This window comes from Ovis aries, chromosome 7, assembly GCF_016772045.2.
Source record: "Ovis aries strain OAR_USU_Benz2616 breed Rambouillet chromosome 7, ARS-UI_Ramb_v3.0, whole genome shotgun sequence".
NCBI classification, from domain to species: Eukaryota; Metazoa; Chordata; class Mammalia; order Artiodactyla; family Bovidae; genus Ovis; species Ovis aries.
This window is the reverse complement of record NC_056060.1, coordinates 73,554,329-73,570,110: the sequence shown is the minus strand read 5'-3', so window position 1 is coordinate 73,570,110 and position 15,782 is coordinate 73,554,329. Positions and strand designations below refer to the sequence as shown.

Sequence of the window (15,782 nt, the reverse complement as noted above, 5' to 3'; positions counted from 1 at the left end):
AAGGGATGGTGGGATCACAAAATGAAAAGAACCTGGGTCCCTAAATGACTAAATGAAGGAAAGTAGCCCAACTGACATGAATACCTATTCAGGACCATAAATTAGCAAGGTGTTAATCCCTTACATGTTTGGGTCTATTTGTTAGAACAGGTTAGCATATCCTAACTAACTGAGTTTTTGATTAGTGTGATTAGCTCTAAACCTACACACTGCTTACATTGTTTATTTGCTGTTTCATGGCCTCCGCTTACTTCATTACAAGTTATTTAACCTTAGCAAATTGGTTAATAACTTTGAGACTTGGTTTCCTCATCAGTCAAATTTAGGAAAATTAATACCTCATAGGATCATTATGAGGATGCAATGAATTGATGTATGAAAACCTCTCAAAATATGCTCATAGCAAGGACTTTGTAAGTGTGTAGCTATTGTTGTTGTTGTTAGTACATATTCTAGTAGCGTTTGGGTTTTGTAATTAAATAGTACCACACTGCTTGTAGGATTACACGTGGCCATAATGAAATTCAAACTGAGGCTGCGAATGAGGAACATCATAAATAAAAGCTGTATTGTGAACCAGTACAAAACGCTGAATGAATACACATGAATAGGTCCTTTTGTCTGGTGAGAATTAGGCACATCCAAAAAGTTGGTGGACTTCAGAGTATTCAGGAATGACGCCAGGCCAGTCAGTGATTCACAGTGGGTCCCTTTTGAGTTCTCGGTGGAATTTGTCTTGACTGAGTTATACCCGGAAAATTAACTGTTTGGATTCTGCTAACTAACCAAGGGATGGCATTGATTTTTGTTTGTGGGAAAGTAAATTTTCAGCCTTATTAGAACCTGTGTCTCTACACAGAGGGTAGGACCTCTGTAGAGCCTTGTGATCTTGTGCTCAGAATTGGTGAGCGAGATGATTTCTGTTGAGTTTTCATAACTGTCCTTTCCTCAGAGGCCTCACGTGATTTGCCCACCTTTGTGGAATAGGCCAACTGCATTCTAAAACAAAGATATCGAACGTACTGGGCCATTGCTGAGCCAAGTTTTCTCTTTGCCCCACCACAAGAGGGAGTGATGGCAGATTCTGAAAATGCCATCCTGGAAATGAAGTACTGATTACCTGAAGCCCAACTTTGCTGGGCTATCAGTAGTAAACTTTATGAAGGGTTTCCTAGCTTGGGCAGTGAAAGGAGCCAGGCTGTGTGGAACTAAAAGTCTTGGTCACAGGGAGTCCGTCCACTGAAGCCTGAATTGGTCACAGGCCTTGGTTTATTGCCAGCTAAATCTGGAATGCAGGAGGGTTATGAACTGCAGATGTAGTTTCTAATCCCTGGAGCATGACTTTTCTTGGGTCGCTATGGTCACAGATACTTAATTCTCTTTTTCCGTCTTCTGTTCCTCCTTAGTCCTAAGAGGTGAAGCTCACAGTTTACTCCTCTGCAGTATGCTTTGGCTTTCCGAGTGTAATTTCCACCCCTGAGCCTCTGAATGTGCTCGTGCTCATAGGCATCACAGTGTAGGCTGTGGAAGGAACTATCTGTACAATTCCTGCTACTGTACCTTTGGTGTGGCCTCCAGGAGTCCAGAAAAACATCACTCATTGCACTATCACGCTGTCTCATGAAGAGACATTGGAGAGTGGAATACCTATAAGATATTGGGCTTTTGAGCATCATGTTGGAGTTTTGAACAGAGAGATTTGACTGGCCCATTCTTGTCTCCTCTTTCACACACTTCTTTTATATTTTTGCCTAGGGTTAAAAGCCTGCTGATTTATTTCATAGTCCCATGAGAGGTGTTTTAGGTTTTCTTTTTGGCTTACAAAAAATGAATCTCATCCATTCTCCAGAGACTCACAGGTATCTTTGGAAAGAACAAAAGAGAAACTCCTGAGTAAATATTCCCGAAGGGGCAGATCTGTGTCATAACACTGTATAGGCCTGGGGCTTTGTTTTATTTACTGTTTATTATTTTTTTCCTTCTGGATTGGACATAGTTTCCTTCCAGTGCTCTGGCCATTAGGGTTATGATGGAGTCTACCTTGGACCAATCATCATTTAATTAGGTGGAAAAAGTTTAGAATTGACTTTTAGCTCTCTGTGAAAACAACATCCTTTTACATCTCATTCAGCTGATAGAGCAACAAACTGTTTTTCCCTTTTCCACAAATTGTGTTAATTTCCTGCATAGGCAGCCGGGTTTGCAAATAGTGACAACATAAATTTTTTAAACACAGGTGGTTTTCCTAGAGAGATGGGTGATAGGCAAAAAAGCCACAGACATGACTGATTCTCATACAGAGGATAAATGAAATGGTGAATGAGGTATGTCAGGCAGAGGCTTTAACTTGAATGGGATTCTTTTATGCCACACACATCAACAGACAAACCATAAGCATGATCCAACTCAACATACAATCTAACTAAACTAGAAATGGAAGTGTTATCCTTATGACATATGCAGTGTGAAACATTAATTGATACTACTTTATCCGTGAGATGTCTGCCACAAAACTCAAAGCTGAAGATAAGATGAAGCCAGGATGGGAGAAGAAATATGGTTATTCTGTGGTAAGCTGTGAAATCTCTAAAGGTTGTTAGGACACCTAGAGTCATCACTGGGAATAGGATACAGTGCCCAGAGATATTTCTTAGGCACATCTGCGGACTTTTTAATCTTCCTTTAACTGCCTTCAGTTTTTAGACCTAGCTCTTAGTTGAACTTGGAGTTACTCTGGAACATGCTCTTTTATAAAGAACTGTAAATGAGTGGGCCACTCAAAATTTATGTAAACTTTTAAATATAATGTAAATGGAGGAATTTGAGTACATCCTGTCTGTTTCCAAGTGAAATTAAACACTGAATACATTGGGCTTCCCTGGTGGCTCAGTTGGTAAAGAATCTGCCTGCAATGTGGTAGACCCAGTTTTGATCTTTAGGTTGGGAAGACCCGCTGGAGAAGGAAATGAAAACCCATTCCAGTATTCTTTCCTGGAGAATTCCATGGATAGAGAAGCGTGGCAGGCTACAGTTCATGTAGTTGCAAAGAGTTGGACACAACTGAGCAAATAGACATGACATTGGCCCATTAGATCAAGAAAATTCAATGCTGTATTATAATTCTGTGAACAAAATAGTTAACAAATATAATATATTTAATAAATATTTTATAAGTTTCCTTCCTAAAGAGACATCTATTGGACTGACAATTTGTTCATTTATTCATCAAAGTTTTAATGGACCAGGAATTTATCTAAGCACAGGAGGAATGAGATGATTAAGACATTCTAATGCATTAATTCAGTAACTGTCTTTTGAGAGTACACTGGATTTTGAGTTCTATTTTAGAAGATGGAGATAGAGCAGAGAACAAGACAAAGCCCTTGCCCTCATGGAGTTTACATTCCAATACAGGATAAAAATAGTAAGCAAAGAAATATAAGAATAATGTCAAGTAGTGTTAAATCTTATGAAGAAAGATGAAGCAGGATAAAAAGTTAAAGAGTGACTCTGTAGGCATGCGTGTTGGTGTTTGTGTGAATGCATTAAACAATGTGATCAGTTGACACTGAGGGGGATCTGGAGGGAATAAGGTCAGGTTGGGGGAAGAGCAAAAGCATAACCTTCAAGGGAAGATGAGGTTTGGTGTGGCTGAAGAACATCAAGATGGCTGGTGTGGCTCAAGCAAAAATACTGCAGAGCAGAGTGTTAGAACTGGAGGTTGGGGAGATAACAGGGCCCAAGTCATGGAGTGCCTTGGAGACTGTGATAAATGATGGAGTCTTAGGGTGAAGGGAGGTGACTAGTGGATTTGGGGCTGTGGGTAGTCCCTCTGACTGGAGGGGGCCAGACTGGAAGCAGGGAACTGGGATGTGATGATAGAAGTTTGGATGAGGAATGATGGTGGCGTGGACCGGAATGAAAGCAGGGGACTGGTGAGAAGTGATCAGGCTTGAGACGTATTTTGAATATTGACCTGATTTGTAGTAGGAAGGGGTAATAACTAGTGGTTTGCATGGAGCGAAGGTACTGTCAAGGGGAGAAAGCAGTTAGGGATAATACCAAAGTTTTTGTTCTGAGCAACTGGTTGGAAAATAGTGGTCATATACTTCTATTGGAAACACTAGAGGGGAGCAGATTGGGAGAATTAACAAAAATTCTGCTTTGGACAGGTTAAGTTTGAGATGTCTATTAGATATCCAGATTAACAGTTGGATATATGAATCTGAGTTGGGTATATTTTTTTGTGTGTGTGTGGTAGAGATATACATTTCGGAGTTATCGGTGTATGCTGCTGCTAAGTCGCTTCAGTCGTGTCCTACTCTATGCGACCCCACAGACTGGACTATGCAGCCCACCAGGCTCCGCCGTCCCCGGCATTCTCCAGGCAAGAACACTGGAGTGGGTTGCCATCTCCTTCTTCAGTGTATAAACAGTATTTAAGTCCATGAGACTAGATACAGTCAACCTGGGCACAGATAGAGAAGACGATGGAGAGACTGAATATTAAAATATGCTGATGTATAGTGATAGGGAAGAGATGGAGAAGGCAGCAGAGGAGATGGAGAATTGCCATTGAGGGGAATAAAAACTAGGAGAACATTATATCCCAGGAACCAAGGGAGTGTTTCAAGAAGGAGAGTATAAGCCATAAGAAAAGCCTCCAAGAGACCAAGTAAGATGAAGACTGAGAGTTTTTTTTTCCTTTTTGGCCACACTACAGCTTTTGGGATCTAAGTTCCCTGACCAGGGTTTGAACCTAGGTCCTTGGCAGTGAGCGCTTGGACTCATAACTCCTGGACCATCAAGAAAGTCCCAATAACACAGAATAGAACACTGGTTTTGACAAGACATGACCCTTTCTTTCAGGAGTTTATAGTATAGTGGCAGTGGGGAAGTAAGGAAACAAGCAAATTGCTCTCAATTGTGGAAGTTGTGTTCTAGCAACGTTGACACATTTCTGGACATGGGTTGAGGAAGGAGCAAGGAATTTTCCTTGGGGAGACAAGGAAAGCTACATTGAGCAGATGTACATTCTTTTTTTGGCAGATGTACTTTTGGATTTTGGTAGGTAGGATGGAGGGAAAAAAACCAAGATTCATAAAGCTTAAAAACATTTCTTTTCTAGTTGGTTGTTGATTTTTTTACAATCACTCTTGCAAAACTAATATTTCCTCTCAAGTGAATATCCAACTACAATTACTCCATGTAGACATATTTATCAATTATCAGTAAACATGATGACTATATTATAAGGACAATATACACATTCAATCATACCCTGTTCCATTTGGAGGACACTCTTGTAATGATATTCTTCCTGGTTGTAGCCTTTATCTTTTAATTATACTTTAATTCCTTTTCATATCTGTATTCAAGTGTAGAGACCCTATTCTTTTTTCTTATTGAAGTACAGTTGATTTAAAACATTGTGTTGATTTCTACTATATAGCAAAGTGATTTAGTTATACATGTAGCTATAATTTTTTATATTCTTTTCCATTATGGTTTTTCACAGGATATTGAATGTAATTCCCTGTGCCATGCAGTAAGACTTTGTTTATTCATTGTGTATATAAGATTTTGTTGTTCAGTTGTTAGGTTGCGTCCGACTCTTTGTGACTCCATGGACTGACCCCATGCATACCAGGCTTCCCCATCCTTCACTATCTCCCAGAGTTTGCTCAGATTCATGTCCATTGAATTGGTGATGCTATCTTAACCAATGCTTAATCCCTATGCTTAATCATAGTAGCTGCTATGTACCTAATACTTACCATATGTAAGACATTGTTCTAAGAACTACATGTATTGATTTATTTTGTTCTCATGACCTTAGTATCTCTACTGTCCCTTTAAAAGATTCATGACAAAAAAAAAAAAAAAGATTCATGACAACTGAGGCACAGAGAAGTTGAGCAACTTACTTAAGGCCACACAGTAATGGCAGAGTCAATATTAGAATTGGCCTGCTCTGGCTTCAGAGCTCACTACTTTGAGCAGTATGCAGATGTGACCATACTATTATATCTTTACCTTTCTAAGATAGGTAGTTATTAGGGAAAAATCTGTGCAGCTCATGAAATTCTCCAGGCCAGCATACTGGAGTGGGTAGTCTTTCCCTTCTCCAGGGGATCTTCCCAACCCAGGGATCAAACCCAGTCTCCCACATTGCAGGTAGTTTCTTTACCAATAGAACCAGAAGGGAAGCCCTTTCACATCTCTAAGGGATAGGCTATCTTTGACTTGAATTTTTCTGAATTCCTTGACTTCAGTTTTCCAAAGACTCAGTAAACTAGTTGCAGGTTGTCACTGCAGAATGAGCCAGAAGGACCCAGGGACTAGATACTGAATACTTCTCCACATGGAGAAGAGATCATGAGGTCTTCTACAGCTGACTGTGGATTTTCATGTGACTGTGTCAGGGTTTATGTTCAATCAGTTCATACATGAAGAGGATGGTGGTAAAGAGAGTTAGGGTCTTTGTGGTGGAGAAGATCTCTCTACTGATGAAAATGTTCACTTCATTGGGCTTCATATACAAAGGTGTATATGGCTCACATCTTTATTTCCCTTAAAGATGTGAGATATTGTGTACTTTAAAAAGGTACAAAGTGTAAGCTTGTGAGATACTGTGTACTTAAAAAATGTACAAAATGTAAAAGTAACAATGTTTGGGAGTGGCTACTATGAGCAAAAGAACTGTACAGAACTATATGAAGATCTTCACGACCCAGATAATCATGATGGTGTGATCACTCACCTAGAGCCAGACATCCTGGAATGTTAAGTCAAGTGGGCCTTAGGAAGCATCACTACGAACAAAGCTAGTGGAGGTGATGGAATTCCAGTTGAGCTGTTTCAAATCCTAAAAGATGATGCTGTCAAAGTGCTGCACTCAATATGTCAGCAAATTTGGAAACTCAGCAGTGGTCACAGGACTGGAAAAGGTCAGTTTTCATTCCACAGAAATGCAATGCCAAAGAATGCTCAAACTACCACACAATTGCACTCTTCTCACATGCTAGTAAAGTAATGCTCAAAATTCTCCAAACCAGCCTTCAGCAATACGTGAACCATGAACTTCCAGATGTTCAAGCTGTTTTTAGAAAAGGCAGAGGAACCAGAGATCAAATTGCCAACATCTGCTGGATCATGGAAAAAGCAAGAGAGTTCCAGAAAAACAACTATTTCTGCTTTACTGATGATGCCAAAGCCTTTGACTGTGTGGATCACAATAAACTGCGGAAAATTCTGAAAGAGATGGGAATATCAGACCCACCTGACCTGCCTCTTGAGAAATCTGTATGCAGGTCAGGAAGCAACAGTTAAAACTGGACGTGGAACAACAGTCTGGTTCCAAACAGGAAAAGGAGTATGTCAAAGCTGTATATTGTCACCCTGTTATTTAACTTATATGCAGAGTACATCATGAGAAACGCTGGGCTGGAAGAAGCACAAGCTGGAATCAAGATTGCTGGGAGAAATATCAATAACCTCAGATAGCAGATGACACCACCCTTATGGCAGAAAGTGAAGAACTAAAGAGCCTCTTGGTGAAAGTGAAAGAGGAGAGTGAAAAAGTTGGCTTAAAGCTCAACATTCAGAAAATGAAGATCATGGTATCTGGTCCCATCACTTCATGGGAAATACATGGGGAAACAGTGGAAACAGTGTCAGACTTTATTTTTTGGGGCTCCAAAATCACTGCAGATGGTGACTGCAGCCATGAAATTAAAAGACGCTTACTCCTTGGAAGAAAAGTTATGACCAACCTAGATAGCATATTTAAAAGCAGAGACATTGCTTTGTCAACAAAGGTCCCTCTAGTCAAGGCTATTGTTTTTCCAATAGTCATGTATGGATGTGAGCGTTGGACTATAAAGAAAGCTGAGCACCGAAGAACTGATGCTTTTGAAATACGGTGTTGGAAAAGACTCTTGAGAGTCCATTCGACTGCAAGGAGACCCAACCAGTCCATCCTAAAGGAGATCTGTCCTGGGTGTTCTTTGGAAGGACTGATGTTGAAGCTGAAACTCTAACATTTTGGCCACCTAATGTGAAGAGCTCACTCATTGGAAAAGACCCTGATGCTGGGAAAAATTGAGGGCAGGAGGAGAAGGGGATGACAGAGGATGAGATGGTTGGATGGCATCACCAATTCAATGGACATGAGTTTGGATAAACTCTGGGAGTTGGTGACGGACAGGGAGGCCTGGCGTGCTGTGGTTCATGGGGTTGCAAAGAGTCGGACACGACTGAGCGACTGGACTGAACTGAACTATGAGCAAAGTATTGCTTTGGTAATAGTGGCTGTGATATCTTGAGAGCTAAAACAAGGAATAGCCAAAATCTAGATGCTTTAATGCTCAAATAACAGCAAGTATGTATACAACTGAAACAAAATAATTTGTTCCTGGTGAAATCTAGAGGTGGTCCAGCCTTTGTTTCCTCTCTGATGTTTTTTATAGGCTGATTTTACCTCTAAAGACAATTTTATCCTTTTTCTTTCTGACACTGTGTTGTAATTGGTTTGCCCTAAAGTTGGAGATGGGATATGTAATTTAAAAAATTATTTATTTACTTATTTTAATTTTGCTGCGTTGGTTCTTAGTTACAGCATGTGGGATCTTTCAGTGCAGCTTGTGGGCCCTCTGGTTGTGGCATATGGGCTTAGTTGGCCATGGCATGCGGGATCTTAGCTCCCCAACCAATGAGTCCAATTCATTGCAAGGCAGATTCTTAACCACTGGACCACTAGAGAAATCCCACGGATAAGCAATTTTTAAAATCACTCGAAACCTTGTGGGTTCTATTTTTTTTTGTTAGCAGTTTTTGAAATTAGGTAGTCCTTTGGACTGTAAGGAGATCAAATCAGTCAATCCTAAAGGAAAGAACCCTGGCTATTCATTGGAAGGACTGATGCTGAAGGTGAAGCTCTGATACTCTGGCCACCTGATGCCAAGAACCAACTCATTGGAAAAGACCCTGGTGTTGGGAAAGACTGAGGGCAGGAGGAGAAGGGGATGACAGAGGATGAGATGGTTGGATGGCATCACTGACTCAATGGACGTGAATCTGAGCAAACTCCAGGAAATAGTGAAGGACAAGGAAGCCTGGCATGCTGCAGTCCAAGAGGTCACAAAGAGCTGGACAAGACTTAGTGTCTGGATGACAACAACAATCTGCCAGTTCCCTAGCCTGGCAGAAAGAGAATGTAGAATAAATAACCTTTGCTAAGATGTTTACAGTCAAGATCCTATTAATTTTCTTAAGTTGCAGACCTAATCTTACAATTAGATTTTTTTTTTTCTCTCCTCAGGGTGAAAGTCTGTCTGTACTTCTCTTCTTTCTGTTCTCATTAAAAGGTTCTTCTCTGGGCATGTATGTGTGTGTGCTTAGTTGCTCAGTCATGTCTGACTCTTTGTGACCCTATGGACTGTAGCCCACCAGGCTTGTCTGTCCATGGGATTTCCCAGGCAAGAATACTAGAGTGGGTTGCCATTCCCTTCTCCAGGGGATTTTCCCAATCCAGGGATCAAATTCAAGTCTCCCAAGTGCAAGCAGATTCTTTACCGTCTGAGCCACCAGGGAAACCCTTCTCTGGGCACAGCCATTAATTTCAGAAAAGCTTAAAGGAATTAGTGTTCAAATTTGCTCTTAATTTCTACAAATATAGAAAAACCTGTTAGAGAGTGGATGCTATTTTCACTGTGGTTTTCTCCCTGACTGCTATGTAATAGTGTCATAAATCAGGTACATCTAGCAGGAGGAGGAGACGTAGGTGACTGTTTAGTTCTAGAAAAGAAGCTACTTCCTATAGAAAGGATTTCAAATAGCCTCACAGCAAAGCCAGCACTCAAACAGGTTTCCTGTGGGCTATTTCCCCTCTGCTGCTCTGGACCCAAAGCCAAAGTGAAGAAGAGAAATTTCCCTATCACAAAATCTCAAATCTGGTAACTCAAGCTGATCTTATAGTGATCAAGCAGTTCATCATATTCCAAAAAGTTGTAAAATCTGGGCTATTGTAAATTGAAACATTTTGTGAATTTGCTTTTAAGAAGTTTAATCGGATTTACTTTAGAGATTAAGAGAAAAATAAGAGTCAAAGTGGAAAAAATTAGATAAGCGATCACATGAGAAACTTTGGAACACTCAATATAACCAAAAGAATTAAGCTGTTACTACAGTATCTTAACTGTCAGACCTTAAAATATTTTATGCCATATTTTGTACTTTCGGGACATATGTTGAAATAATTAAGAAATTTTATATTAATCTTTATTTTTACTTTTAAAACATATTGATTAAAAACCTCTTTTAATTCAAAATACAGATTGCCTAACAGATATTTAAAATCTTTGAATACTTTTTCTTCAATCTACTTCCACAGGAAAATGAAAGTACATCAGGATAGCACCAATTGTTATGGAAAAATGAATGTTCTAATACTACTAATTTCAGCATTTCATTTATAAATGGCATGGGGTGAATATATGAGAAGTGGCAAGAACACTTCTTTCACCAGTTGTGTAACTAGTGGGTTTTTTTTTTTTTTGTAAAAGAGAATTGTGACGCACCACATCGTTAATCAGCTATACCCCAATACAAAATAAAAAGGTAAAAAGAACTGCGATGCAATTACAGTACATTTTATAATGTTCACATTAAAGAAAGTTGATGAATCTTCAGGCAAATATTAAGTAACATTTCTAGCCCCAAAGTCTAGACGGCAATGCTGCGTATTTCTCCAGCATTATTCATTTGGTTTAAGTGGAGAAAAGGGTTACAGTAAAAGTGATATACAGGTTGTTCTAACAACCACAAAGACCTTGGTTGCTGTGACGCCCAGCTACCTGGCTTGCGCCAGGCCTGCACCCAGGACTGGCAGTGGAGATAAGCCAGGCCCCTCTGAAGCAGGGATGTTACCTCCCACACCTGTGACGCAGGGGTGGGTTTCCCACTTTTCTTACCTGCGTAGTGATCGAACACAGTGGGCACGTACTCCTCGGGGAAGGCGTCGTTGGCGTAGCTCATCAGCAGGCAGGTCTTGCCCACGGCACCGTCCCCCACCACCACACACTTGAGCATCTTTTTCTCCTCGTGGCCACCGCAGCCGCAGCTGCTGTCATTTCCCTCCTGGCAGTTCATGCTCGCGGCTGCAGCTGCTGTGACTGTGCTGTGGCTGTTGCTTCTCCCACTTCTTCCAAAGCCCATGAAGCCCGTGGCAGGCTTGAGATCACTCTGTCTTACTCTGGGTAACTGGGACCCTGCAGGCTCGTCCGAGGTGGCTGGCACATGCCCTTTCACTTACCATACTGATCAGGACAGGTAGCACACTGGGGAGGGTGATTAAAAGCATCTGTCCCTTTCCCCCATCAGTTCAAGTTAAGAAATCCTCATCTTCACCGAATTATAGGGCATTCCTGGGAGTCCTGAAATTTCAGCAGCTAGAGGGTTTCACTTTGGTCCCCTGTTCTCCAAGCCAGAGGGAAGACACTGTGGAATTTTGCTAAATCTTCCCCGTTTTCCACTTCACATCTAACATGGAGGAAAGCTGGGCTTTTTAAATGGAGTTTTGCCTTGCTTCCTCCAGCTTGCCGAGTGTCAGGAAATCATGGGTTTCCTGCTGCATTCCATATTAGGATCAGTGGGCTGGAGAAGGCTGCAACAATGGGAGCTCTGTGTGTGTGTGTTTGTACTTCTGGGGAACGCTGCCAGGACATGGAGTGGGAAAACACTAGGGGTCCCACTGCAGACTCAAGCTGTCAGACTTCCTGTTTCATCCAGGGCTGGAGAGCCTGTTTGCCTCTGGCTGGCTGGGAAGAGGCTGACGAAAGGATGAAAACCCCGGAGTCCTGTCTGCCACAGAAACATGGGGAACCACACCAGCCGTTGTAGGATAATATATGACATCATTCCTCACTGAGTCACCAGTTGAAAGCTCTGCAAATTAAAACTGGACAGTTCTTCACATACTTAAACAAGAAACCGTAAGAAATTTGTCCTGGCAATAAAGAAGAAAACCTTCCAGAGTTTCACTGTTTCAAAGGGAAATGTTCTTGTAGATTGTAGGTTTAAGATGTGTGATCAGGTTTATAAGCTGCCACATTTGAGCTCAACACTCGTACGTGTATTCCAGACACAAACATTTTTATGGTTGTAGCACATAAGAAATCAATCAGATGTGGGATGTTTGCATCTTCTTATTAGCGAATAAACACACATGTCTTGGCTCACCCTTACTTTTGGAAATGAGAGTATGTGGGACAGCTTTATTGGTTTGTTTCAGGTCTCCAAACGCTGCTTTTTCTTGAACAGTTCCATTTTTGATTTAGTCTTCTCCCTTTGGTCAGCCTGGTCCTCTTCAATTACAAAGGAGCCATTGGCACCTAATTTATTTGTCTGTTGGGTCACTCAAAATGAAGCCCCTTTGAAGCACTGAGTGTGATTAATGTACTCAATCTTAGAAAAGCAGTGGAACTCTGCAAGTGTTTCTGACAAATGGGTCAAGTACGTTTTTGATGCAGGAACTGTGTGTTTCTTTGAGATTTTTGAGAATTGATTTTAAGAATTCAGATTATCCAATTGATTTGAGGAGGTTTTTTTTTTCTCCCCAGGGGTAGGGTGAGAAGTCTGTTTTAATGAGTGGCTATAAAGAATTCTCCTGCCAATGCAGGAGATGCAAGAGATGTGGTTTGATTCTTGGGTCAGGAAGATCCCCTGGAGTAGGAAATGGCAAACCACTCTAGTATTCTTGCCTGGAAAATTCCTTGGACAGGGGAGCCTGGTGTACTATAGCCCATGGGGTTGCAAAAGTCGAACACAACTGAGCACATGTGCACTTACTCATGCATCAATAATATATATATCCACATACATATGCTACTGTAGAACCAATATATTCTCATATTTCTTCTGTGTTGGATTGTAGTAACACTTCCCATAGTGTTTAGTGTCCCAATATTTCTTTTCTATAAGGAGATGATGTTTTGGTTAGGTTGTTGTGTTTCTACCAAATTATATTGCTATAGCAACTCCCAATGCTCAGTAATTTAAAATAACATCTATTTCAATGAGGTATCACTTCACACCTGTTAGAATGGCTATCATAAAAAGTTTACAAGCAGCAAGTGTTGGTAAGGAAGTGGAGAAAAGGGAACCTTTGTACAATGTTGGTGCAAATGTAAATTGGTGCTGTCACTATGAAAAACAGTATAGAGTTTCCTCAAAAATGTAAAAGAGTTACCATGGCGGTGGTGGTTTCATCGCTAAGTTATGTCTGACTCTTGCGACCCCGTAGACTGTAGCCCTCTAGGCTCCTGTGTCTATAGGATTTTCCAGGCAAGCATACTGGAGTGGGTTGCCATTTCCTTCTCCAGGGGATCTTCCTGACTCAGGGATTGAACCTGGGTCTCCTGCACTGCAGCAGTTTCTTTACTGACTGAGGTACCAGGGAAGCCCAAAAAAGGCCAAAGAAATATGTATAGACCTTATTTAAAAAGTAAGGCTGTTGTAAAAATGACATCAATAGACTTGCTTGACACAGAGTTACCATCAGTTCAGTTCAGTTCAGTTCATTTCAGTCGCTCAGTCGTGTCCGACTCTTTGAGACCCCATGAATCGCAGCATGCCAGGCCTCCCTGTCCATCACCATCTCCCGGAGTTCACTCAGACTCACGTCCATTGAGCCCGTGATGCCATCCAGCGATCTCATCCTCTGTTGTCCCCTTCTCCTCCTGCCCCCAATCTCTCCCAGCATCAGAGTCTTTTCCAATGAGTCAACTCTTCGCATGAGGTGGCCAAGGTACTGGAGCTTCAGCTTTAGCATCATTCCTTCCAAAGAAATCCCAGGGTTGATCTCCTTCAGAATGGACTGGTTGGATCTCCTTGCAGTCCAAGGGACTCTCAAGAGTCTTCTCCAACACCACATTTCAAAAGCATCAGTTCTTCGGCGCTCAGCCTTCTTCACAGTCCAACTCTCACAGCCATACATGACCACAGGAAAAACCATAGCCTTGACTAGACAGACCTTAGTCAGCAAAGTAATGTCTCTGCTTTTGAATATACTATCTAGGTTGATCATAACTTTTCTTCCAAGGAGTAAGTGTCTTTTAATTTCATGGCTGCAGTCACCATCTGCAGTGATCTTGGAGCCCCCCAAAATAAAGTCTGATACTGTTTCCACTGTTTCCCCATGTATTTCCCATGAAGTGGTGGAACCAGATGCCATGATCTTCGTTTTCTGAATGTTGAGCTTTAAGCCAACTTTTTCGCTTTCCTTTTTCACTTTCATCAAGAGGCTTTTGAGTTCCTCTTCACTTTCTGCCATAAGGGTGGTATCATCTGCATATCTGAGGTTATTGATATTTCTCCCGGCAATCTTGATTCCAGCTTGTGTTTCTTCCAGTCCAGCGTTTCTCATGATGTACTCTGCATATAAGTTAAATAAGCAGGGTGACAATATACAGCCTTGACATACTCCTTTTCCTATTTGGAACCAGGCTGTTGTTCCATGTCCAGTTCTAACTGTTGCTTGCTGACCTGCATACAGATTTCTCAAGAGGCAGGTTAGGTGGTCTGGTATTCCCATCTCTTTCAGAATTTTCCACAGTTTATTGTGATCCACACAGTCAAAGGCTTTGGCATAGTTAATAAAGCAGAAATAGATGTTTTTCTGGAACTCTCTTGCTTTTTCCATGATCCAGCAGATGTTGGCAATTTGATCTCTGGTTCCTCTGCCTTTTCTAAAACCAGCTTGAACATCTGGAAGTTCACGGTTCACGTATTGCTGAAGCCTGGCTTGGAGTATTTTGAGCATTACTTTACTAGCATGTGAGGTGAGTGCAATTGTGCGGTAGTTTGAGCATTCTTTGGCATTGCCTTTCTTTGGGATTGGAATGAAAACTGACCTTTTCCAGTCCTGTGGCCATTGCTGAGCTTTCCAAATTTGCTGACATATTGAGTGCAGCACTTTGACAGCATCATCTTTCAGGATTTGAAACAGCTCAACTGGAATTCTGTCACCTCCGCTAGCTTTGTTCATAGTGATGCTTTCTAAGGCCCACTTGACTTCACTTTCCAAGATGTCTGGCTCTAGATTAGTGATCACATCATCATGATTATCTGGGTCGTAAAGATCTTTTTTGTATAGTTCTTCTATGTATTCTTGCCACCTCTTCTTAATATTTTCTGCTCCTGTTAGGTCCATACCATTTCTGTCCTTTATCCAGCCCATCCTTGCATGAAATGTTCCCTTGGTATCTCTGATTTTCTTGAAGAGATCTCTAGTCTTTCCCATTCTGTTGTTTTCCTCTATTTCTTTGCATTGATTGCTGAGGAAGGCTCTCTTATCTCTTCTTGCTATTCTTTGGAACTCTGCATTCAGATGCTTATATCTTTCCTTTTCTCCTTTGCTTTTCGGCTCTCTTTTTTTCACAGCTATTTGTAAGGCCTCCCCAGACAGCCATTTTGCTTTTTTGCATTTCTTTTCCATGGGGATGGTCTTGATCCCTGTCTCCTGTACAGTGTCATGAACCTCTGTCCATAGTTCATCAGGCACTCTATCTATCAGATCTAGGCCCTTAAATCTATTTCTCAATTCCACTGTATAATCATAAGGGATTTGATTTAGGTCATACCTGAATGGTCTAGCGGTTTTCCCTATTTTCTTCAATTTGAGTCTGAATTTGGCAATAAGGAGTTCATGATCTGAGCCACAGTCAGCTCCTGGTCTTGTTTTTGTTGACTGTATAGAGCTTCTCCATTTTTGGCTACAAAGA

The 15,782-nt window shown here is 41.2% G+C and overlaps 1 protein-coding gene across 2 annotated transcripts in view; it reads right to left on the bottom strand.

The window, feature by feature from the left end:
• RHOJ (ras homolog family member J) overlaps nucleotides 1-11,568 on the bottom strand; it is a 96,354-nt gene extending 84,786 nt beyond the window's left edge. For both annotated transcript variants that reach the window (XR_009601254.1, XM_004010708.5), the window contains exon 1: nucleotides 10,974-11,568. Coding sequence is in view for 1 of the 2 variants with exons in the window: in XM_004010708.5 (XP_004010757.2) it covers nucleotides 10,974-11,217 (244 nt within the window). In the remaining variant the exon portion in view is untranslated. The remainder of the gene's footprint in view (nucleotides 1-10,973) is intronic.
• Between the last annotated feature and the right edge of the window lie 4,214 nt (nucleotides 11,569-15,782).